At 40.0% G+C, this 26,292-nt stretch overlaps 2 protein-coding genes across 2 annotated transcripts in view; both read left to right on the top strand.

Moving 5' to 3' along the window:
• Window positions 1–6,904: 6,904 nt before the first annotated feature.
• On the top strand, window positions 6,905–21,000 carry LOC121135303 (zinc finger protein 525-like). Its single transcript, XM_040733826.1, has 4 exons — window positions 6,905–6,930; window positions 10,597–11,201; window positions 11,286–11,405; window positions 20,699–21,000. The coding sequence occupies exons 1-4, from the start codon at window positions 6,905–6,907 to the stop codon at window positions 20,998–21,000; spliced, it is 1,053 nt and encodes a 350-aa protein (XP_040589760.1).
• Window positions 20,489–26,292, top strand: part of LOC101826424 (zinc finger protein 665-like) — a 19,518-nt gene continuing 13,714 nt past the window's right edge. The window contains 1 exon segment of the mRNA XM_040733813.1: window positions 20,489–20,673. The gene's annotated coding sequence lies outside the window, so the exon portion shown is untranslated.

Here is a 26,292-nt window from a genome sequence, read left to right as displayed (position 1 = left end):
CCTAGTCTTTGGGATGGGTCAGATGGAAGGACTTAATTACAGGAAAATGGCAGCCACCCATTCTCCTATTAACTATGGTCCAAGGGGCTGTTTGTGTTTTCCCTCCAGGAAGTAAGAAGCCTATTTGGGTCCCCAAACGGTGCATCAGGCATGTCTGACCCTGACTAGTGCTCCCGACACTATGAATGCTTGCCATGATAAAAGTGATCCAAACATTGCCAAACTCAGGTAAGGGAAGTATGGGCACTGGTGAGGAAAACCCCTCCCACTGTTTTGATGCCAGTTAGTCACTGCAGCTCCCCATTCATTGCCTTTATAGCACTAATAAATACATTGGGAGTGGCTGCTGCCAACACGAGAGTCTGAGTTTCCCCCTCCTAAAAGGGGAATCTCTGCTTTATTAAAAATATTTAATATCTCCATGATTAAACCCTCAGTTGAAGGGTGGATTGGATTAAATGTCTAGGCCCTCACCTAACAAAGGTCAAAAAAGAAAGGGAACCTAAGATAAGAAGTTGCCCTCAGTTGGAGGGTAGATTGAGGATCATCCTCAATGGAAAGATAGATTAAAGATGGGTAAATTAAATAAACTGGTAACAGTTAATAAATGAGGTATTAGTATTCAGTAAAGAAAAAGACAAAGGTATATAAAATAAAAATGTTTGGTTACATTTATATAGGGTAGGTTATTGAATTTTGTGAGTCATCTCTAAAAACTTTTGGCAAAAGCCTGGCCTTTCCACTTTGCATCTACAGAATTACAAGGAGTGGGTATGGCTGTAGCCCCTGAGTGTAGCTCAAAACTTCTCTAATGAAGAAATGATGAGGGACATACAGGACTTTTTCAACCTTTTGTTTTAATTAAAAGATTGACTGGAGTTTTCTGTTAAAGAAGTTTCAGTTCAACAAACTAATCATAACCTAGGCAAGGAGAGATATGTATGCATGGTCTGTGTGTATGGATGTGGCCACGTCAGTATGTATGAAGTGTGGAATGTAAATGCGTAAATGTTGACAAAAGCAACTGTTCTAACTGCCTTGGATATGATTATAGGGATACTTAAATCCCTTCAAACAGTTAAAAACTACCTAAATCGATTTAGATATAGCCAAAAGAAGCATCCAGTCAGTCGGTTAATATTTTAACATAAAATTCAAGTTAAGCCCTCAGAGCCAGTCAGAGAGAGAGAGAGAGAGGTTTTTTCAGGAAACTGCTCTGCCTCTTTGGCAGGCCCCACCCCCAAAGGTGTCTGTGTAGATGCAAATTAGGCCTTGTCAGTTCAGATGCAAACGAGGCCTTGTCAGCTAGTGAGAGCTACAGGTTAAAAAAAAAAAAGGGACTATTTGGGACTTAGTATAGTTTACAATCCTTAAATGATTCTCAAAGGTACTTAATGGTTATGTCCCTTTTAAAGGACATCTACTAATAATTTAAATAGTGATCTCAATTCACCTAGATAGTTGACTAAGGAGGGTAGACAAATCCTTCTACTGTTATGGTACAACTTCAACAGTTCAAACAATTGAAAAATAAAAGGGGGGAGTAATGTCCCCAGTCCCCACATGATTCATTAAATAATCCACTCTTCATTTAAAAATTTTTAAAATGTAAATGCCAGTGAGGAATCTGCTTCAGACAGATTCTGACATAATGAAAGTTAAACAACTATTACTCAGGTCAAATGGAAACATCCATACACTAGACAGTAGAGAAGACCCTAATTTGGGGTCGAGGGCATGTTTGTGTTTTCTTACAGGAAAAGAATAAAGCTTCAGTAGCTGTCACAACATTTGGTGAGATGCATGGAGCAGAGAAAACTGGACCTGAGACCGTGGGAGCATGCTCAAGCCAGTTCGAGATCTCCTAAGTCGGTGTTCCTGACCCTTGATGTCATCAAATCTACAGCCCGAGAAAGAAATAAAACAGTCAGTTCGAGATTTCCAGTTTCACATCAGGCTTGCTACATCAACCTCCTGGACCCGTGAGTTTTCATCCCAAAGCCAACAAAACTGGAAGATTAGCAGCTAGCCTTTGATACACCTTAAAACAACAGAATTCATTTTGCCAGCTTTTCCCTTTGGGGGAAAAATGACCCATTTAAAACATTTGGACATTGGTATGGACTGTGATGAGTGGCAAAAGCCTCTTTTCTGTATTTGAACAGGACATGGTCACTTGAAATATCAGACTTGGTAATTCCTGTTTCTGGAATCACACCTATGCCAGCGTGTTTTTCTGGAGAAATGTGGTTTGTCCTGCTGCCACAAAAAGACTTTGACTCGGGTTACATGTTCGGCTGATATTACTGACATTAAATCGGCAGACTACATCACCACAGGAACAAATTGGTACTCTGTAAATAGTGCAACAAGCCTCTTGTTCATATTTTTTATGAACATCAATGATTGTACCTAATGTATCTGTGCAAGTGCACTCTCTAATGCTTTCCTAAGTAGATCTTTAAATGATTGTAAACTTTATCACTGTTTTGACCGTCAAATTGTAACTATAAATCACCCTTGTAGCAAAGAAAGGCTGGTGGTAGAATGCTAAGGCCCAGATCGGGGGATGGGCAGGTGACAAAGAGGCTCTATGTCAGTGGGGGTCCTAGGAATGGTAACAGTGGCAGTAGGCATTCTGGCTTCATGCTGAGTTCAAAGTGCCTTAGCCCATGGCAATCCCGATATCCATAAAGCCTTATTACAAATGATTTTAAGGTTGGGGCACTCTGTTGACGGCCAACCTGTGGGGAAGACCCACTCCCACGTAAGACAGGGGTTCAAGGTCCCCCAAAGACGGGCCAGGGAGAGTGACCCTACTTGACCTAAGCCAGGAGTGCCTCATTTAAAAATAAAAAGGGGTGAATTGTGGGGACACCAGACCTTGAGCAGAAACCCACTTCCCCTTTGGCCTGGGAGCAGGCAGCTGTGAGATAATGTTTACTGAAAACAATTCAGTGCTAAAGCTCTTGATAGGGCTCAGATAAGGGCTTGCTCACTGAAATACCATGACTTTCACACCCCCTATGGCTAGATGCCTCTTCCTGTTCCCCTGCTGTGTCTCCCCGATTCTGGGGCCGGAGATTAAACCACCAGCCAGGAGGGTGAGAAGTCTGGAAAGAATTGTATGTAGATGGATGGCAGAAGTCCTTAAAAGGGGGAAGCATTTTTTCTTAGAGAGACTTCTCCTGAGAGACTTCTCCTGAGAGCTCTCTCCTAAGCGGACTGGGGTCTCCTCCTAAGCTGACTTGGGAAGCATAAAGTTTTCTTAAAGCAACCGACCGGTCTCTGTGTCATCTATCCCGACCACCTCGCTACATTCTCGGATGCAGGCCGCACAGCAGGTGCGACATTCCACATTGGGTTAATTTTAGATATCAGATATTGGCTTCTTATGTACCTTGTACTGAAGTATATTCTTGCTATTCCATGAATCTTAAAATCCATCACAATCACCAAAGATGAAAATGTACTGTATGTCTGTTGTGACTATATTAAATTAATTATTTTCCTTCCTTCAGAACCTAAAGTTTGCTGCCCTACATGCATAAATCTGTGCATGTTAAACAGTTTTTTCAATACTTCATGTTTGGAGGGAAATATAGACGGCCATTTACCTTGTGATTTCTGCAAACTGAAATTGCATTTCTCTTTTTACATGAGTTACATTACCTCCAGGCATTAGAATAAGCCTCCTTGTGCCATCTTCTTAATGCATTTGTGACCATTACTTTTAGTTTGATTGGATTTTTCTTCTCATTTTTTGAAGTGGAGATCTCATTAGAAAACTGCTCATCAGAAACTCTCTAGGCAGACACAGGTAGAACCAAATAATTTAAACAAATTTAATTTGTTGGGTGTTGAGATTTAAGTGGCCCTAGCAGACCATGCTTCAATAGGTTTGGGGATTTGTTTTGGTTTGATTGATTTGACGTGTTTCGGTGCTTGGGCAGCTTGGATTGTGTGCAGTAAGCTTGCCTGATGAAAGCCATTATGTAAATGATCCGTTGGTTGGCAGCTTTAAAGGACAGGAAACCAGAAGCCTGGAGTTGTGGGCAGAGCCAGGAGGAGCCTCTCCAGGGAACCAAGCTGAAGGAACCGGAAATTCCTCCATTCCCTGTTGTATGCTGGGCGGGCAGCCTGGGAAAGTCAGCATCAGCAGCAGCCCAGTGGCAGGAAATGCAGCCTGGCGGCCCTGGAACTTGCCAGGTCAGAGGAGCCAAGGGGCTGGGACCCAGGAGGGAGGGGACGGGCTGTGCCCACTGAGCTGCTCACAAGGACACCGTCTGTCCAAGTTCTGTTGAAAGACCCCAGGCGGGGGACTTTCACGGGAGGGAGACCCGAACCCAAGGAACAGCGAGACCACAAACTTGGATGCAACAGCAAGAGGCTTTATTGATAATACACGGGTACCCGGGGCATCTCAGTCTCGGGAACTGAGAGCCCCGAGCTGGGGATTCAGGGGTCCTTTTATAGCAAAAAGCGCAGTACAGAAGCGAGAAGCCTAGTTATGGGACCCTGATTGGGCAATGTAAATGAGGCCGGGGCTCAGAACGAGGGCAATTGAGGTTTCTCTCAGAACTCAAGTCTCAGCCTTGGCCCTATCTGAGGAACAATAGATCTCTGTGCTTGCCCAATCTTGCTGGTCTGGACATCTGGTCACAGAAGATACCCAAAGCCCATGTCCTTGGGCAGAGCTCCCTTCTGATAGCAAGGACTATTCAACTGTGGGGGAAATGGAATTTTCCATGAGCCTCAGCTTGCCTGTGTAGGCTGGGCCGGGGTCTTTCACTGTATCTTGGTCCTGGTTTGCTGTCTTACTGGTTCTCTGTCTGGGGGTCTCCTCTCTTCTATCCATGCTCCCAGAAGGCCTTCTCTTCTGCTCATCCTCCTCCCCAGGGACGTGCTCTTAGCTGCCAGGGCTAGCCACCTTCCTCCTTATCATTACAGACACAGCTTTCGATATTCTGTCGTTGATATCTACCATGGATGGTAGGTTTGAGATATTATGAAGTGGGCATTACTGTGTGTTACTTTTTTTTTCTCACTCATGGTTCCCAGACGATTCTGTCATAAAATAATTCTTAAGATGATGTAGTCCAGACAGTGTCCTTTGTCCCTGAGACTGGGCATCCTGAGAGAGCTTTGTAGATAATAATAACACGAAGAACCAATGCAGATATGATTAAAAAATATTTGATGCAGTTGCATACATGGTTATAATCAATAAACATTTTACATCCCAATAATTTTTCATCATCATCATACTCAATCTAAGACATAAATACAGCATTCAGAAACAAGTCTTCATGTGCTGTGTTGTTAGATCCAGACAATACTATACATGCTGTTAGAATATATCATGCCACACAATTTTAAACTTACCAAACTTAGTTAGATGAAAAGAAAATTATGAGGATTTTAATTTCAATATTCCATTTTTCCCTTTGGAATTGTACTTCGTTGTGTAAATGTACCACATTTTCTCTATCCACTCTTCAGTCGAAGGGCATCTAGTTTGCTTCCATGTTCTGGCTATTCCAAAGATCGCTGCTATGAACATAGTTAAACATTTGTCCTTGTATGAATGTGCATTTTTTGAGTATATGCCCAGGAGTGGAATTGCTAGATCTTGAGGTAGAATCAGTTTCCTTCCAGAACTTTCTGTAGGGCTGAATTTGTGGGTATATATTGTGTACATCGTGTTGGAATATCTTTATTTATTTATTTATTTATTGTTTTTTTGAGACAGTGTCACTCTGTATTGTTTTGGAGGCTGCCCAGGAACTCACTCTGTAGCCCAGGCTGGCCTGGAACTCACAGAGATCTGCCTACCTCTACCTCCCAAGTGCTTGGATTAAGAGCATGGGCCACCAACGCCCAGCTTGTCATGGAATATCTTGTTTTCTCCATCTATAGTGATTGAGAGTTTTGCTGGGTCTAGCAGTCTGGCCTGGAATCTATGGACTCTTAGTGTTTGGAGAACATCTACTCAGGACCTTCCGGCTTTCATAATTTCCATGGAGAAGGCAGGTGAAATCCCGATAGGTCTGACTTTATATGTTATTTGGCCTTTTTCCTCGCTGCTCTTAATCTTCTTTATTCATTCTGTATGTTTGGTGTCTTGACTATTTTGTGATGAGGGGAGTTTTTTTTTCTCCAGTTAATTTGGGGCTTGGTAAGCTTCTTGTACTTTCATAGGCATGTCCTTCTTCAGGAGGAGGGCTACCAAGGCAGAAGTGTGGCCAGACTTAGGGTGTTCTTTCCTTCTGGGGCTGATCCACTCCAGGTTCGGGGCACAGCCAGGAAGATAGAAGCAGGCAGATGCTGGGAATTGTGGTCCCAAGCAGAGCCTACACTCACCTCATGCAGGGGGGGGGGAGAGTCTGCCAAGGCTAAGGTGTCCAGATTCAGGGTGGTCCTTCCTGGTGGGGAGGGTCCACTCTAGGCTTGGAGCAGGCCCAGGAAGATCAAAGCAGGGCGATATTGTGTGTTGCCCTCCACCACCCCAGCAGAACCCAAACTCACCTCAAGCAGAGGGTGGAGAGGGAGTCTTCCCATGAATTTTAAGAGCCTGTGTTTCCAGGTAAATATGTTAGGTTCATAGTCATTTAATTTCACCACGCTAAATGTATCCTTCCATGTTGTTGTGTCTGTAGGAATTTTGACAAGATTTATGGTATTTTTTGGCCTTGGGTGCAGTCTTTTTACATGGTGTGTCATTGATTATAACAGAGTTATATTATGTTCAGATTCCTATTTTTGACAACGAGATGTGAAATTTCAACAAGAGCTCAAGTTTTTTCTAAAGACACTCAGAGAAGAGCCACAAGAACAATGGATGCTTCTGTGGTAAATACTCTCTAGGTCAGTGTCATGTTCACATTTTTATGTGAACTGCATGATGCATTATGCCCCTGTTTCTCTGAGGTAAGCACCACACCATTGGCACTGAAGTCATACATTGTAGTTATTGTCATGTGTTTAGAGAGAAGTGAATTAGGTTTTTCTGGAGGAACAGCAAGTGGCTCTTATCTCTGAGCCATGTCTTCATGCTGTTGGATGCTTGTGACATTATATAACACTGTATATTCTAGTTTTTCAAAAAGAAAGGAGTAATCATAAATGATACCAGTCTATGCTAAATTCTTGCCAGATGAATTAGCTCAAATATTGAAGAGAAAAGTAGAGTTGAAAAGAAGAGGTTTAAATTTTCATTACTGTTAATTGCATAAACACTAATGTATTCAAAATTCCTCAAGAGTTAGATTATTTCTCATTTATACTGCATACATTTGTTTTGGTAACTGAAAACATTTCTAGTTCATCTCATTGCTTTGTCACATATGACTTCTCTTTCCATATATATATTACTAAGTATTCTGAAGTGGTGTTCATGAAATTTTTATTTTCTATATTGTTTGAGTGAACTTTTAGAAAAATCAAATAACAAGTATATTGTCTAATTCTGCTTTTCTGTTTATTTCATGTTTCTAATTATTCCTCATGAAATAGCTTCACAAAGTACTTGATTCTATGTGTTGTTTAGAGCATTGGATATATCACTCCTTACACTCAAGAAAAAGCTGGGCCTCAGAATCTGAACTGAGCATTTTGGAATAGAGTCATGTAAACACAGCTTCAGACAGCATCCATGTAGTGTCCATATTTATGCAAGGTTGACTGATGTACAAATTCAAAGCATACTTTTGCTCATTATAACCTTACCATCTGAGACATGACAATGAGATTCTCTTTGATATCAGCACATATGTCGTAAAGGTACAATCCTGCATCTAGGACTCAAGTGTGTATGTTGTATTCCCTAAGAGTTTGCTGATTGCAAGACTATTATGTCATCCTGTTTTTACCAAGAAAAAAAGTAAAATAGTCCCTGAGTGGTATAGAAAGTATCTTTTATTAATATTAAATTGTAATATTATTTTATGTGTTTCCATATGTTTCCCAAAAAATATGTGTAGTGTGTATGACGCCTGACTATAAGGTGCAGCATAGAATCTCAAGGATCTGAGATGACATCTGGTTTTGTAGTACCATGTGTGTGCTGTCAATCAAGCTACATTTAAAAGGATTTTAAGATATTCCAGACTGTAAACAGGAGAAAAAATGTTCAAATTTAGACCTTTGGCAATATTTTATGGTACTCAAGTCTTAGAAAACATCAGAATATTCATGGAGGAGAGACACCAAATTAATGTAAGCAATGTACTATATCTACCTATGTATTGTCTTTGAAAGAGTAGGTATGGGGGACTTCTAGAAAACACATGTCCTTTAGAAATTGACATGCCTCATCTATATCACAAACATCTCTCTAACTCATTAGGTCTCTGTGTTATGGGGGAAGTTTCCAGACATGGTTTCTCTGTGGCTTTGGAGGCTGTCCTGCAACCAGGCTGGCCTGCCTCTGCTTCCTGAATGCTGGGATTAAAGGTGTGTGCCATCACTTCTTGGGTCATTAGGTTTCTTTTATATAAGAAGTCATCTTGTGAAGCAATGCATGGTAAATGGGTAATATTGCATTGCAGGGTCTGTTATCACTCAGGGATGTGTCTGTAGACTTCTCACAAGAAGAATGGCATTGTCTAGACTGTGAACAGTAGGTTTTGTACATGGATGTGATGTTGGAGAATTACAACTATCTACTTTATATGTGTAAGAGTCCTCCTGTCATAGAATTCCTGATTCATCCTTTTCATTTCCCAACATTTTGTATCTGTAAACCCTCTGAAACTGCAAAATCCAAGAAGTGAAGAAAATTTGGTTACCAAGAGAACTGGTGTTTCATTTACATTTTCTTGTTCTCTAGAAGAGTAAAGAAATCATTCTTCTCTGTGATCTCTTTCTACCTCCTATCTCGTATACAAAGAACATTTCAACGTTCAAAGAAATATATTGGTTTAATTACCATAATTAGAATATTTTAATTTTATTACTGGATTTAACTTTTCACGTATTTCTTATTATGAAAAATGCAAAAGGTTTTAGAGAAAGGTCTGTTGGTTATAAGAAGGTTGTGTAATTCATTAACTTATTTCATGATTGCCATGTTTACTACTGGCACAAGATGATATTAATATTTCTACTATAGAGGCTGAAGCTAGAGGACACTTTTAGTTCCCTGCAATGTGGTTTATGAATTCCAAGTTATGTGACTCTGTCTCAAATCTTAAGATGCAGGGAATCAGACTTCATATGATCCTTCACAGAGCCTCTTTCTCAATTTCTTTCCCTCCCAATCTGAGGAGCTGAAAGGGAAACTGTTTATATAGTACTAGAAGTCTCCTCAACATAATGACATAGGTCATCTAAATTTGCATGACAGTTGTTTATTTGGTCTATTTGTTGGACTCTTGGCAGTGGGATGAAAACCTTTGCTAATGCTCTGATTTGGTATCCAGAAACTATTCCTCAGAGTTGGTTGCTTCAAACAGCATTAATGCAAAGGGAGGAACTTAGATGTACCTAAACTTAGTATTTCATGCTTTGTTGATATCCATGTGAAAACTGCCTCTTTTAGAACACAAACAGAGTAGGACTTATTGGGGGCATGATGGCGGCCAGGCAGAGGGAACACAAAGATTGTGAGGAAGGGAAACTGTAGAAGGATGTCAAATAAATGAAAAAAACATAACTAAAAGTGAGTAGGGCATTATTGGTTACTGTGATTTACAGTAGATCAAATTGGAGATTCTGAACATCCATTTATTGATTGTTAAGCAGAAAAGTCCTCTGTTAAGAGTGTTGTCCCTGAAAGGTACTAGTTTATATGTTATAGAAAATGTAAGATATCATCAGGTATTGAATCAGTTACTCATGCATTAATTACTATTATTCACAACTGTACTAATTTTTCAGAGTTCCATCATGTATGTGGCAAATGGGAGACAATCTGGCACCAAGGCACAAAGCATTTTATCCATGACCATGAAACTATTCAAGAGAAGTCTTATACGTGTAAAGGGTCTTGCAAAGTGATTCTTGAATCCTGCCAATATACATGTTATGACACAAAGGATACTGTCAAAATGTCAACAAGTACAGATTTGATAACCACAGAGATGCCTCTAATGAAACCTTAAAGCTCAACAGACACAAAATTCGGAATGCTGGGGAAGAACCTTGCAAATATCAAGATTGTGTAAAGTTTTTGTATTTGTGTTCCATTTTTAGCCAAAAACAAAGAACTCACATAGGAAAGGAAGACTACAAAAATGCAGAGCATGATGCATCTTTTGAGTCTAATACAGAACCCAAGCTTAAAGAAACTGATTGTGGAGAGCATCCACAGCAATGCATGCAATGTGAATTCTTCACGACTCACTCAAACCTTATTAGGCATACGGGATCTCATACTAGAGAGAAATTCTATACATGTACAAAATGTAGTAAATTATTTCTGCATTTTTCACAACTCAGTACATATTACAATATCCATTGTAGAGAAAATCCCAACAAATGTACAGAGTATGGTAAGTGCTTTAACTATTTATCAAAGTTTGAAAGAAATTTCAATATCCAGACCTGAGAGAAACCTTACAAATATAGTGAAGGTGATAAATCTTTTACTGAGAGATGCAATCTTACAACTCATCAGAGAATCCACACAAGAGAGAAACCTTACAAATGTAGTGAATGTGACAAATTCTTTTTCATGAAATACCATCTAACAACTCATCAGAGATTCCACACTGGAGAGAAGCCTTACAAATACCCTGAATGTGAAAAATATTTCACTCAGAAATATAATCTTATAACTCATCAGAGAGTCCACACAGGAGAGAAACCTTACAAATGTAGTGAATATGACAAATTCTTTTCAATGAGATGCAATCTTACAACTCATCAGAGAATCCACACAGGAGAGAAACCTTACAAATGTAGTGAATGTATCAAATCCTTTAACACAAATGACCATCTTACAGCTCATCAGAGAATCCACACAGGAGAGAAACCTTACAAATGTAGTGAATGTGGGAAATCCTTTAACACAAAAGACAATCATAGAGCTCATCAGAAAATCCATACAGGAGACAAACCTTACAAATGTAGTGAATGTGACAAATCCTTTTTCAAGAAATTCCATCTTACAACTCATCAGAGATGCCACACTGGAGAGAAGCCTTACAAATGCCCTGAATGTGACAAATCCTTTTCCAGGAAGTTCTATCTTACAACTCCTCTGAGAATGCACACAGGAGAGAATACTTAACAATGTAATGAATGTGACCAATTCTTTAACACAAAAGACTGTCTTAAAACTGACCATAGAAACCACACAGGAGAGAAACCTTACAAATGTAGTGAATGTGGCAAATCCTTAACCAGAAAACGAAGTCTTATAACTCATCATAGAATTCACACAGGAGAGAAACGATACAAATGTAGGGAATATTACAAATTCTTAACCAAAAGAGACCATGGTAGAACTCATCAGAGAAACCACACATTAGTGAAACCATACAAATATAGTGAATGTGAAAAATCCTATTCTGAGAAAGACAATCTTAGAACTCATCAGAGAATCTACACAGGAGAGAAGCCTTACAAATCCAGTGAATGTGACAAATACTTAACCAGAAAACAAAGTCTTATAACTCATCAGAGAATTCACACAGGAGAGAAAACTTACAATTCATTGAATGTGGCAAATACTTTAACAGAAGAGACCACCTTATAGCTCATCAGAGAATCCACACAGGCAAAACCTTACAAATATAGTGAGTGTAACAAATCATTCAGCAGAAAAGGCTATCTAAGAAATTACCAGATAATACATAGAAACACCTTATAAATGTAGCAAATTTGGGAAATCCTTTAGTGTTGTTTCCAATTCTTAGAATATGTTCTGGAATATTTCAACACGGTGTGAAACTCAAGTTTTAAGTATATCATCCACCAGAAAACTCAACCTGAGAAATGCTTTGTCTAAAAATAATGTTGATAATACATCCAAGTATTCACACAGGAGTGAAAAATTTAAGATGTAATATACATGCAAAAGACATTACAAGCCTCTCAGGTCTAAGAATGTTTGTCAAAACTCATAACTGAGATAAAAGTTTCAGTGGGGAAAAATTGTTATGTGCTTCAATCAAACTGTGTCCTTTGCTACATTTGAGACTCCACACTAGGGAATCATGAACATGACAAATTTGTGAAAGAATTTTAAGTTATTTTCATATCTTTGAAAGCATGGATATTTGTGAAAATTTTGATTAAAACTTTATTTGTTCTACCTCAAATAGTTTTTAATGAAGATGAAACACAGTATCCTGAAGTACGCCCTGTTGTGTAAGTGTCCTGGAGACTAGAATGATCCATTCTTAAAGAAAGCTGATTAGGGCAGTACCACAGCACTCAAAACAGCTTCAAGAACTCCCCAGCACTGACAAGATTCAATGTGTTTAACTCAAATGAAGAAGCTGAGAGTATTCATAACCCTAAGAAGAATAATTTTACCACTAAGAAAGGATTCTCTTTATCTTGTAAATATGCTTCCAGGTATGCAGTATGTTCCAGGTGTGCATTTTTCATAAGCTGTTTCATACCTGTTTTTTAATTCCATGATAGCGACTGTGTTTGAGTCCCTCACGCTCTGATAAGCAACTGCTTCCCCATTCCTGTACTCAATTCTAATAAAGCTCTTTAGTTCAACGAGTTGAGTTTCATTTTGTTTGTACTTTCCAGCTGGGACAAGTAGATGAATGTGCATGTTGTTCCTCCCCAGGAATTGTATTTCACAAACATGTGCCCAACTCACTAATTGTTTCTCCAAATTTGTTGAAAACAAGAGCTTGATAATAGCATAGCACTTCTCAGCCTATGGTCTGTGACTCCTTTGTGATTCTAAGACCCTTTGACAAGGGTTCCTACGATACAATACAATATATTTCAAATGATCTTACTAACTGAGGTATTATACCTTTCTTGTCTCTGGGTGTAAATGTGTCAGGTTCACTTTTCTTTTGTGTGTGAACTAAGTCATCTGGAGCATCGTGGTTGTGGAATTTGAGTTAATTACATAAAGTTTACTGTAGAGAGAAGCCTTTGCCTTGCCAGCTGCTTTGGTTTTTCTACACCAGTCACCTGGGCTCTGGCACGTTGTAGTCCCCATATAATACACAAGATGCTGTATTAATTATGAAGCTGTTGGTCTTGCTTGATCCTTACTGGCTTGCTCTGACTTAGGTATTTATCCTATAATTGTTAATCTAAGTATTTCTCTTACTAGAGAAAAGTTTCCAGGCTTTCCCCTATGGTGGTTACATCATGACTCTCTGTGTTTCTCCTACCCAGAATCCTCCTGGACTCCTAGTCGCACCTATCTTGCTTCCCTATTGGCCCATGGTGCTAAATTGACATATACCTAGGACCTCTGCATCATCTCATTTCTGACTAAACAAAAAGAAAGGTCTTAATTTTAGCATAGTTAAATTATATGTAACAGAACAGTTATCAAGGAAGAACATATTTACAATATTTTAGCAAGATTTAAAGAAAATATCATCCATCCCATCCTTGTGAGTCCAAAGTTCTAAAAGTAGCTTCTCTTGTATCATAACTAAGGAAAACTACAGTTGTAACTACATGTCTTCAACTCCATCAAAGACCACAGAATGATAATATATAATCAATAGAATTGACAGAGACATGTCACTTCCTGGACAGTCATCCAAAGTTCTTTTGTAATGTTGGGGCATCCAACTTCAGACCATAGGCCACAATGTGTCTGGAATACTTCTCAGCAAAGCAGGAAATTTCAAAATGTGCATCTGCATTGGCAGACTGCAATCATTTGTCTGTGTCCTGCAGAAAGTCTCCTAGAGTCTTCCATGAAGCAGGAAACCTGAAAGACTATTTGAGTTCAGCAGTCACTTTCCTGTGGGTCCTGCATATCCAGTTTATACAGCAACAGTCAAGCAGTACAGGCAAGAATAGCTTCTTGCCCAAATGGCTAATCTTACCATTTGAAAGCAAACTCCATAACGAGTGTCTTCGATACCCATCTTCCTCTCAGACGTAATTGTTGGTAACAGGAACAGACATTTCTCATTGTCAAGAAAAACCCTGAACCATTTTAAATGCCATTTTCAGAAAGTCTTTGAAAGGTTTGAAGACTGTCTATCTCAAATATATCTCTGTATATCTCGAAAACCAAACTTCCCTAACTATGAGGTCTAACTATTATATAAGTAACTATTTATAGTCTGTATTTAATTATGCATTACATGTTAAAAGATCAGTATAAGCACAATAATTAATCAAGAGGAGAAATATACATATCACAAAATTGACCTTGAATTTGTATCAATAAATGAAAAACCACACCAATACAAAGTATTCATTTCCATAGCATAATCCCCATTATCTTTTAAAATAGATTGGTTGGGATCATTAACCAGTTATAAGCAACTCCATTCAAATGAAAACAAAGATTTATAAACAATATGGGGATTTTGACGCCACTTATTCCAAACTTCTTCGTGCTGGAAAAGGGCGCTGTTCATACCATGGGGATCATGACAAAACTCAGAAACCTGTATAAGTCCTTATTTTCGGGATCTGTATCATCTTAGCTGTTTTAGATGTTGAATCACTTGGGCTATTGCTTCTGGGGGTCTTGTTTCATCAAACCACAAAAGCCTGGAAGGAATTCAGCTATTCATTGTCTGTAGAAACAAAAAAGTCTTTTCCAAAGTAACATATCCTTAGACTTAAATGTTGAAGTCAAGGCATTTTTAAAATGTATAAGTTGAATTAACTTAGCAGCATTTATACTCAAGTGTACTTTAGTAGTTGTGCCTTTCTGAGCAATCAAAACACTGAAAAACGCAATAGCATACAGTATCCTGACTCCCTGTGTATTTTCAATCTTCACGTGGCTCATTTATTTATCTATTATTACTTTATTACTTTTACTTCTATATATTTTTCTCTGTGACAGTGTTTCTCTTTGGAAATCTGCCTGCCTCTGCCTCTGGAGCAAATCCTACTGGCGTGTGCCACCACAGCTGGCTTCTCTATTTATTTACCACTATGCCATTTCTTATTCTCCGTCAATCCTATGTATATTTTTAAACACAATGTAAACCTTTAGAGGTTTTTCTTCATCCAAGTCTGACTGTACTGTAAATCTTTATGTTTTTCTGGCCATGTGACTTATCTGTTAAAACCTTGGCTGTTTAAACTGTAGTTTTTCCAAATGTCTGGCGTAAGCATGATCCCAGCTCATTGTCTCAGTCTATGCTGACAATCAGGAAAAGCTGCTGGCTTGGAGATGTGGTCACTGCCACTTCCAGCTATATGTACAACTTTTTAATTGTTAGCAAAGTCTCTTAAAGGAACCTTGCTGGTTTTTGTTTTTTTGTTAGTTTGTTTCTTTGTTTGTTTTGTTTAGTTTAGTTTTGTTTTTTTTGCTTCTGCTGAGGCAGGAAGACTCCCTTAATTGAGCCATATAAGTCTCGGTTTGTCGGTAGCAAAACTGACCTCACCTGAGAAAAATTCTGCTACCAAGAACCCATACCTTTCTCCATTCCTTTGTTTCTAAAATTCCTTTAAAGCTTTTGTCATTCTACATGGAAATTCAATCCCACATGGCGACACAATTTGTAGCAAGAAGCCTTTTCCTTGCCAGCTGCTTTGGTTTTTCTCTGCCAGTCGCCTGGGCTGTGCCACATTATAGTCCTCAAATAATACATAATATGCTGTATTAATTATGGAGCTGTTGGCCTTGCTTTTTTCTTACTGGATAGCTCTGACTTAAGTATTTATCGCATAATTGTTAATGTAAGTATTTCTCTTACAAGAGAAAAGTTTCCTGGCTTCTTACCCCTATGGCAGTTACATCTTGACTCGCTGTGTTTCTCCTACCCAGAATCCACCTTTCTTGCTTCTCTATTGGCCAACAGTGCTTCATTGACATATACACAAGACTTCCCCATCAGTCTACCAGTGTGATGTTGGCAATAACATATTCTATTGCATGTAAAAGCAAATTTGTCTGATTTGCTGCCCTCAATTCCTCCAGTAAATCCCAGCTTCCATCTTACATGTGTATCTTGTACTTGGTTAGCTTTTTTCCTTTTCCTTTCCTTTAGCTATATTTCACTTACTGTTCAGCTTTGGTTAAAGAATAGAAGCAAGAACAGGTATTGTAAAATTTTTCCTACTGTTTAGTTATATAGATAATGAAGTGCTCTGCCTCCAAACAGACATTGATATGTCCTCTTATAGTTTGTAGTATTAATTTTGTTCAAATGTTCTCAGTAACAAATAGTGATATTTAATTATGTCATAGGTGGATTCATTCACCATTACCCCTTTGTCATCCTCTGTCTTCCCTTCCTAGTTAGACATGTCTTCTTCCCAGCTTTCCTCCAATTTCATTTATGGTTTTGGACCAGGTCGCCAGGCATCCAGGCTTTAATATACCCATAATTCCTACTGCTATGTCATATGGCATGAAAGTTTTTCATATGTCACTACCCAATCCTCTAGGTCTTAATATTATTTTCCTCCTCTTCTCTAATGTTCTCTGTAATTTAGAAGGGGAATATGGAATTCTGCTTGTAGCCTCCCCAGTAAACTGTGGATTGCTCTCTGTATTTCACCAGTTATGAGACTCTGAAGTAACTTTTTTCCAGTGAAAACAATGTTTCTTAAACCCACACTGAAAGCAGGACCAGGACATGAGTGTCAAATGCATTTTGAACATTTGTGAATATAAGAAAATATCAGGAGCAGATTCACTCATAGGGCCTGTGGCCTTCACCATCACTGGCTATTGGCCAGTTTGCCTGTGCCATGCATATGTTTCCTTGTAACATTTAAGTGTGGCGTGGATAACCCTTTCACCCATAGTGGTATTTGAGCTTGGTTAATCTTTATTACAGGGTTTTTGTGTGCATGCCATAACATTAGTGTGACAGATATTTATATCAGATCAGCTATGCCTGCATTCTTAACTTTTTTAAACCCGGGAATGACATTGTGTTATGAACAAAGAGTTCATATCAGAGCCGCATGCATGTGGGAGTCAGCTGAGAAATGTTATTCAATGAGGCAATAATATGATTCTCTCTGTTTGGCAGACCAGAGTATGTGGTCTTTGCAGTGAGAGGTCAGCTTTTCCCTTCTCAGTACAAAAAAATAAGATGGAGGAGGAAGAGGAGAATAAATGCACTTAAATGTGCTTTTTTATGTGAGCAGTGGCTGAAATCTACATGTCCTAAGGCTTAGAACATACTTCCACTAACTGGGTGCAAGCATTCAAGTATATGAAATTTTGGGGTAGTGTAGCACAATTTCCAATTGGTCCTAATAATAATTATCCCAAGTTAGATATAGGAGTAAAAGCAACCAGGCTCTCCTTCTCTATACCAAATCCTCAGACCAATTGCGCATTCCTGTCTCTAGAAATCCTCAGACTTTATTATGATTCTAAAAAACCTCAGACAGAGTGAGCTGAGCTCTGTCTCCTCCCACCTTATATTTCTCTCTCAGCGGCAATGCCGCACTCATCTCCACCTCACTAGAGATGCGATTAAAGGAGTGTGACTACCAACTTCTGGAATTACAGGTGTGAGCTACCAGTACCTGACTCTGTCTTATAAACAGAATCATTATCATGTAGCCCAGGATGTCCTTGAACTCATACTTATCTTCCTGCCTCTGTCTCAGCAGGGCTGGGATTAAAGGTGTCTGTCAACACTGCATGGCCTCAATGGCTATCTAGTGGCTATCCCTGCACCCTGATCCCCAGGCAAACTTTACTTTGTAAACCACAAACAATATATCCCAACAGCGTGGAGTACTTTACCATTTAGACTATCATGTTCTACACTGTGACCCCCATGAATGCATAGCCATATGTAATGAAAAATTCATTCAGTGGGACAACAATTCCCCACATTCTTTCATAGTCTTAACACAGTTTTATAGTGTGAAGTCTATCCAAGGCTCAAGGTAATCTCTTCAATGTAACATGCTCTAAAACAAAAATATTGTTTCAACATGAAATGGAAAGGAATACACATTACCACTCCAAAATGGAGGTAAAGGTTCATAGTGAGAAAACAATTGTAAAGTACGACTAAAGAAAAGGTGGGCAAGTCAATATCTTGTTAGTCCATGTTCAGTGCAATACACTTCAAAGGTCCTTCCATTCCTGCTCTGTTGGGCTAGGCCTTTCTACATTACTTCTAGACAGTTACCTCAGAGAACTGGCATCTCCAATAAATTGCAGTCTCCAAGGCGTTCTAGTATTCACCATCAGAATTCCAGACAATGGCTCCTCTGGTCTCACAGGAACTCCTTTGCCACCTGCCTAACCTCAGTTGTTTTTCTTGACTGAAGTAGAAAATTTCCCCTTCCTTGGCACTGTTTTTGATGATATCATCAGCCACAGAAATCAACACAGATCCTGACTATGGTAGGGCTGTGGACAGGGACATGGTCCTCAGCAGCATCCCAGGCCCAGCTGACACTGTGGCATGGACCATGGAAACCAACATGGCCACAGTATGCCACATACGTAGTCCACGGATGTCTTTATGGCCATTGTTGGTACCATGGGTCCCAGGGATTACTGGCCCTAATTTTGGAGGAAGATGTACAGCGACTTGGCCCCAGGCAGCAGCCCAGATTTGGGTGTGACATGGTTCCTGGTAATATCTAAGGCCACTCTAATTGGTAAGGCTCCAGTGGCAGTGTGGCAAATAGACACCAGCATGGCTCAAGGTGCCAGTAACAAACTACATAGAATCATTTATACTATTTGGGTTCAAGGAGAGGATATTGCTTGTGACAAAGACAGAGGGAAAACAGTATCTTTGCTGACCAGCCTACTGCTGATTGATTGTGGTAGCTTTCTTGGTCCTGTGTCTATCAGTGTAGGAACATACTCTGCCTGGCAGGTTGGTGTTGTGTCATAGAGTGTCCACATCTGAGAAAGGTCATTGACAAGTCTTCTCCCCCACAAATGCACACAACACCTGGAGCACTTTGAATACTAGCAATAGGGATCTAAGTTATGTTTTAAACACTGTGCTGGTCCTACGGCGTCTACCCTTATCTCATACTTAACTTGTTGATATGTGAATCACAAACTGATTTAGAACTTGAGTTTTGTGCCTTATTTCAAAGATTATCAAAACAGGACATTCCCAAAGAATATTTGTAACTGTTGATATTCAGTTTTATGTCACTAACAGTTTGGGAAATGTTATTTAATGCTCTAGAATCACATTTTTCTCTTGTCTGAGCAACAATTGACATCATGTACTGAGGTAATTTGCAAAGAGTATATGAGGTGTCTGGAGTCTTTCCATTTTTTCACATTGTGTTTAATGGTGTTTATAGGATTCTGGCTTGTAATATACCTTGTACTGAAGTATGTTCTTCCTATTGCATGAATCTTAAAATCCTTCATAATGACCAAAGATGAAAATTTACCATATATCTGTTGTGACTATATTACAGTAATCATTTTCCTTCTTTCATAACCTGAAATTTGCTGACTTATATGGATAAATCTGTATATGTTAAAAAGTTTTTTTTAATGCTTCCTCTTTGGAGGGAAGTATAGATGGCCATTCACCTGGTGATTTTGAAAGACCCTAAAAGGGATACTTTCACGGAAGGGAGACCCGAACCCAAGGAACAACGAGACCACGAGCTTGGATGCAACAGCAAGAGGCTTTATTGATAATACACGGGTACCCGGGGCATCTTAGTCTCGGGAACTGAGAGCCCCGAGCTGTGGACTCAGGGGTCCTTTTATAGCAAAAAGCGCAGTACAGAAGCGAGAAGCCTAGTAACAGGACGCTGATTGGGCAATTTAAATGAGGCTAGGGCTCAGAACGAGGGCAATTGAGGTTTTTCTTGGAACTCAAGTCTCGGCCTTGGCCCCATCTGAGGAACAATAGGTCTCTGTGCTTGCCCAATCTTGCTGGGCTGGCCATCTGGTCGCAGCAGACACCCAGCAGCCTGTATCCTTGGGCAGAGCTCCCTTCTGATAGCAATGACTATTCAGCTGTGGGGGAAACGGAATTTTCCATAAGCCTCAGCTGCCTGTTTAGACTGGGCCAGGGTCTTTCAATTTCTGCAAACTCAGATTGTATTTCTCTATTTGCATGAGTTAAATTACCTCTGGTCGTTAGAATGATCATCCTTGTGCCATTTTTTAAATGTAATTTGTGACCATTACTCTTTTGTTTGATTGGACTTTTTTTCTTTATTTTTTTTTCTCATTTTTTGAAGTGGAGAGCTCATTGGACAACTGTTTGCTCATCATACACTCTCTAGGCAGACACAGTTTGAAGCAAATAATTTAAACGTTCCTCTCTTTGTTGCCTGTTGAGATTTAAATGGTCCTAGCAGACCATGCTCCACTAGGTTTGGGGATTTGTTTTGGTTTGATTTGATTTGACGTGTTTGGGTGCTTGGGCAGCTTGTATGTGTGTGCAGTAAGCTTGCCTGATGAAAGCCATTATGTAAATGATCCCGTGGTTGGCAGCTTTACAGGGCAGGAAACCAGAAGCCAAGAGTTGTGGGTGGAGCCAGGAGGAGCCTCTTTGGGGAACCAGGCTGAAGGAACCGGAAATTCCTCCATTCCCTGTAGTATAAGAGTATCCTGCTAGTCCGAACCGGGTAAGAAATTCTTGCTGGGTCCGAGGGAAACTGAAAGTCCGGAGCCGCAGTGTCCGCGCGGGGCGGGCGGCCTGGGAAAGTCAGCATCAGCAGCAGCGCAGTGGCGGGAACCGCAGCCCGGCGGCCCTGGAACCTCCCAGGTCAGAGGAGCCGCGGGGCTGGGACCCGGGAGGGAGGGGCGGGGCTGTGCCCGCTGAGCTGCTCACAGGGACACTGTCAGCTCTGCAGGCGCCCGGGGCGGGGAGGCTGCTGCTCAGGTCGTCACCAGTGGCCTGGTGTGGTCCTTTCCGTCCTAAAGAGCCCGGCTCCTCCCCTCGCGCCCCTTAAAAGTACCGCCTGTCCCGGTTCTGTCTCTCGGTCCTGGTTTGCTCTGGTTTGCTCTCTGACCGCTTCTCTGTCTGGGGGTCTCCTCTCTCCTGGCCCCGCTCCCAGACAGCCTTCCCTTCTGCTCATCCTCCTCCCCAGGCACGCGCTCACCTAGACCTGTTGCTCATGGAGTGCGCTGTTGGGTACCCAGTTTCCACTGCCTTATCCTTACAGACACAGCTTTCGATATTCTGTCGTTGATATCTTTCCATGGACGGCAGGTTTGAGATACCATGAAGTGACCATTACTCTGTTTCCTTTCCTTTTTGCACATACCGTTGCCAGACTGTTCTGTCATAAAATAACTCTTAATATCATCTGGTAGAGCATTTGCATTGTGTTCGTTTGCACACAGGGAATCTTTGCTATGGTGGCAATTCCGCAGCTACTGGTATTTATATTCATCCATGCTTTCTGAAACCGCTGTTTTACTACTTGCTTCTACTTCTAGAGAGTGTCCTTTGACCCTGACACTAGGCGTCCTGATAGAGCTTTGTAGATAACAATCACCAGTGCAGATATGATTAAACCGAATACATTGTATGGAGTGCTACACATATGCTTGTAAACATTAAGGAAACGTTTTACATCCCATTATTTTTCATCATATCCATGTGCAATCTTAAATGTAAATACAGCATTCAGAAATGTGTCTTCATGTTCTGTGTACACATGTTACATCATAGATCCCGGCAAGGTCAACAATCATGCTCTTAGAATATATCAGGTCACATAATTTTCAATTAGCAAACTCACTTTAAATGAAAATGAAATTATGAAGCATCTTTTGAATATTTATAGTCGCTCACCTGTATCTGAAAATGTCTCTTTTGTTAAAAAAAAGTGTCTCTGCCCATGCACATTTGCCGGAGTATGGTTTTTCTTTTCTTTCATGAACAATGCTGTGACTGTTGGTTTGTTGTAGGAGGAGTGGGAATGTTTTAGCCAAGCTCACAGTGCATTTACAAAGATCTCCTTCTGGAGAACTGCAGCTGTGAGGGTTCTAGGGATGAGAATAGTTTCTTGCAGTCTCCCTTTCTCCTCAGGGTTCCTGGAAAACTACTCAGCATGTCTGTGAGCTGTGTTTGAAATAGTCTCACATCTCACAGTTAAAGTGAAATCCCCAGAGAAAGAGACATTTTTCTTGATATTTTCTCTCCGTGTTTATCCTATTGACAATTTGTAGCACATTTCATTTATGCTACATGGGAAATTCTGGGCGATATTTTGAATAATCTCTTTCTTGAGTGTTTGCTTCCAAGAATTGTATCGCGTGTTGTTTCTTAAATTTGGAAACTGTTTTTGAGAATGCTTTCTTGTGTGTCACATAGCTTTTTGGAAATATACTATTTGGTCATTTGTTAATTCTCTTTGTTTTATATTTGGGTAAATTCAACTTTTTAAATAGCAACTATATCATGACCAACTCACCTGACAGGAAATGTTTTAGAACTTCCTTCACCTTTAGCAGTTTGCATCCTTATATTTGAAGTAAATACATTAATAGAAAGTATACATTTTGATTTTAGAGTGTTTTTTTCCCTTTTTAAGGAAAATGTGTATCCTTCTTTTGAAGATATACTCGATTACATGTTGGGTTTGAGGCATAGTATACATATACATTTGAAGACATCATGAATTAAAATATAAACACATAGTATTTTGTTATTTTTCTCTGTTGTGTTTCTTTTCCTCTTTCTGAGATTGTTTCTATTTAAAGATAGCATGCAGCGTCTTTCATTCCTTTGTAAACCTGACTACTAGTTTCTCTAGGTTTTCTCTTTGTCTTGTTTGCTCTTCACAAAACTACACACTGACTTGCCTGGTGTCAGCAGGTGGGTGCATTCCCGCTGACACTGTCTCTGTGCTTTCTTTCTCCTGCATTTTCTCCAGGGATTGTTTTTATTAAAGTCCTTGAGTGTGGATACTGACTGGGCACAGAGTTCTCAGTGCACATTAGATGAGCATTTTCTTCATTAGTAAAGGTCTGGCGCTGGTGTTGTTTACATTTTCACTATGTAAACTTTTGTGCATTATCACTCTCTTTTGATTATGTCTCTTTTTTGGGAGGGAGGCCAGGGTTTCTCAGGGCAACACTTTTAGGTTGTCCTAGAAGTCACTCTGTAGACTAGGCTGACCTCATACCAAAAGAGAACCCTGCCTGCCTCTGCCTCCCAAGTGCTTGAATGTAAGGCATGTACCACCAATGCCTGGTTTTATTTCTTCATTATAGTATTTACTTTGTATCTTTTAAGCTTCTTGGTAAATACAGGGTATTTATGTATCATATTATGAAGTGATTCCTAATAAATGTCTGCATCCTGGATGCTGTTTCTTCCTAGTTTCAGTTATTACAATTTCTTGCAGTTTTTTTCAGTTGCACATAGTCAAATTTCATCAATTCATTGAGTTAGACCTAGTTCCTTCTTTTATATGTGGATATTTATTTACTTTCCCTGCAACACTGGTTGATGAGTCTGCTTATTCTGTCATGTAAGTAAGTTTTTGGCATTTGGGTGAAATTCTGTTTTTTGCAACAGATGAAATTGATTCTGAATCTGCTGCCCTTAATAATTTACGTGTCCATTCTTTTGCCACTGTCATGGAGCTGTTGTGCCTGAGGTCTACAGTGTCATGTGTAATCACAGCTGGGATCACTCAAGCTTTGTTCTCTTTCTCTGGCTTTCTTTGGAGTTTTGTAATTTGTAAATAATATGAATTAGTAAGTTTCTCTTTACTGACTCTGAAGTAATTCCTGTGTCCCTTGATTGTCACAAATTTTTAGTTAAAAATAGTAAGTCTTTTAACACTGTCATTTTCACAATAATGCATTCTGTTTCGTGTGCATACAAGTTTTTCTCATCTTCCAGTATCAACTTGTATTCTTTGGGTGAATTGACTTTTTTTTGTCTCTTTTGTGCTTGCTCAATTGTTTTTCTTTTTTCATATTTTTTTTGTTTAATGTTTACTTTGAATAAATTGTATGGAAGCAAAAACAGATTAAAAATCTTCTCTAATTGGTTTGTTCTATATATGAAAAAAACAAACAAAAGTAATACCTCTATAAAGCCATTGATGCCTCAAGTTCTATTTGTTTTTTTCAGCCCTTCTTTTTTTTAATCATTTTTCATTTTAATTTTAAATAGCTTGTTTTACATGTCAATCCCAGTTCCCTCTCCCTCCCCTCTTCCTGCACTCCCCTTCCCCCCACCCTCCCACCCTATTGCCAAATCCTTCCACATAGGGGATATCTAGAGTCTGTCATTTTATTCTGGGTAGGGTCCAGGCACTCCCCTAAGAGTCAGGCTGAGAGAGCATCCCTCTTTGTGATATAGGCACATGAAGACTGTTTGTATACCAGGGATAGACACTGATCCTCAGCTCAGGGCCCCATAGGTTGCCCAGGCCTTCTCGCTGACACTCACATTTGGGGGGTTCCAGATCAGTCCCATGCTGGCCTCCCCACTGTCAGTCTGGGGTCCAAGAGCTCTCCCCTGTTCAGATCAGCTGTCTCTGCTGGTTTTGCCAGCCCATTCTTTGCCAATTTGCTCATCACTCCTCTCTCTCTGTCACTGGGTTCCTTGGGTTCAGTTCAGTGATTAATTGTGTGTTTGCCTCTGCTTCCATCAGTCACAGGATGAAGGCTCCTGGATGGTTATAGACATCAAGTTCATTATCAGGGATGGGCATTCGAGGTGGTCTCTCCACTATTGCTTAGCTTGCCAGTTGGTGTTATCCCTTTAGATCCCTCGAGGTCACTCTGGTGCCTGATCTGTATTCGATCCTATGATTCCCTCTTCCTCCTATTCTACCCCCACCCCTCAACTTCCTGTTCCCCCATGACCTACTCTCTTCCTCTTCACCCGCTCTCTTCTTCCCAGGTCCCACTTCCCCCTACCCCTCGCCGTGTTCCCCATCCATTCAGAGGATCTTGTCTCCATCCTCGTCTCTTGAGTACTAGGCATATATGCCTATCTTTTAGGTTCTTTCCTGTTTCCCAGACTCTCTATCAGTGGAAGTGCAGACTGGCACTATCCTGATCCATGTCTAAAATCCATATATGAGTGAGTACATACCATGTTTGTCTTTTTGCGACTGGGTTACCTCACTCAGGATGGTTTCTTCCAGTGCTATCCATTTCCCTGCGAATTTCAAGATTCCCTTGTTTTTTTCTGCTGAGTAATACTCCATTGTGTAAATGTACCACATTTTCTCTATCCACTCTTCAGTTGAGGGGCATCTAGGTTGCTTCCAGGTTCTGGCTATTACAAATAATGCTGCTATGAACATAGTGGAGCAGATGCCCTTGTTGTATGAACTTGCCTCATTTGGATATATGCCTGAGAGTGGAATTGCTGGGTCTAGTGGTAGATTAATTCCCATTTTCCTGAGTAATCTCCATACTGATTTCCAAAGAGGCTCTATGAGTCGGCACTCCCACCAGCAGTGGAGGAGTGTTCCTCTCTCTCCACATCCTCTTCAGCATAAATTGTCTCCGGTGTTTTTGATTTTAGCCATTCTGACAGAGTAAGATGGTATCTCAGAGTTGTTTTGATTTACATTTCCCTGATGGCTAAGGATGTTGAGCACTTTCTTAAGTGTCTCTTGGCCATTTTAGCCTCCTCTACTGAGAATTCTCTATTTAGCTCTGTACCCCACCTTTTAATTGGATCCTTTGGTGTTTTGGAGACTTGTTTCTTGAGTTCTTTGTAAATTTTGGAGGTTTGCCCTCTGTCAGATGTAGGGTTAGTGAATATCTTTTCCCATTCTGTGTCCTGCCTTTTTGTCTTTTTGACTGTGTCCTTTGCGTTACAGAAGCTTTTTAGTTTCAGAAGGTCCCATTTGTTAATTGTCGATCTCAGTGCCTGTGCCACTGGTGTTATGTTTAGGAAGTGGTCTCCTGTACCAACTCGTTGAAGAGTATCTCTCACTTTCTCTTCTAAAAGTTTCAGTGTGGCTGGATTTATGTTGAGATCTTTGATCCATTTGGACTTAAGTTTTGTACAAGGCGATAAACATAGATCTATCTGCAGTCTTCTGCATACCAGTATCCAGTTATGCCAGCACCATTTGTTGAAGTTGCTTTCTTTTTTCCATTGTTCAGTTTTAGCTTCTTTGTCAAAAATCAAGTGTTCATAGGTGTGTGAGTTAAAATTAGAGATTTCGATTCAGTTCCATTGGTCTACCTGCCTATGTTTATGCCAATACTAAGCTGTTTTCCTCAAGTTCTATTTGTATAGTTTGTTTTTAATT

The sequence above is a fragment of the Mesocricetus auratus genome, unplaced genomic scaffold (assembly GCF_017639785.1).
Source record: "Mesocricetus auratus isolate SY011 unplaced genomic scaffold, BCM_Maur_2.0 Super-Scaffold_100037, whole genome shotgun sequence".
NCBI classification, from domain to species: Eukaryota; Metazoa; Chordata; class Mammalia; order Rodentia; family Cricetidae; genus Mesocricetus; species Mesocricetus auratus.
This window is presented reverse-complemented; position numbering and strand designations above follow the sequence as displayed.

Bases quoted from the DNA above. Each gene is read 5' to 3' on its own strand.
- LOC121135303 (XM_040733826.1), top strand. From the start codon at position 6,905: ATGCATTATGCCCCTGTTTCTCTGAG. The intron at 6,931-10,596 runs GTAAGCACCACA...TTTTACTGAGAG, and splicing joins TATGCCCCTGTTTCTCTGAG to ATGCAATCTTACAACTCATC. The intron at 11,202-11,285 runs CTCTGAGAATGC...GTCTTAAAACTG, and splicing joins GAAGTTCTATCTTACAACTC to ACCATAGAAACCACACAGGA.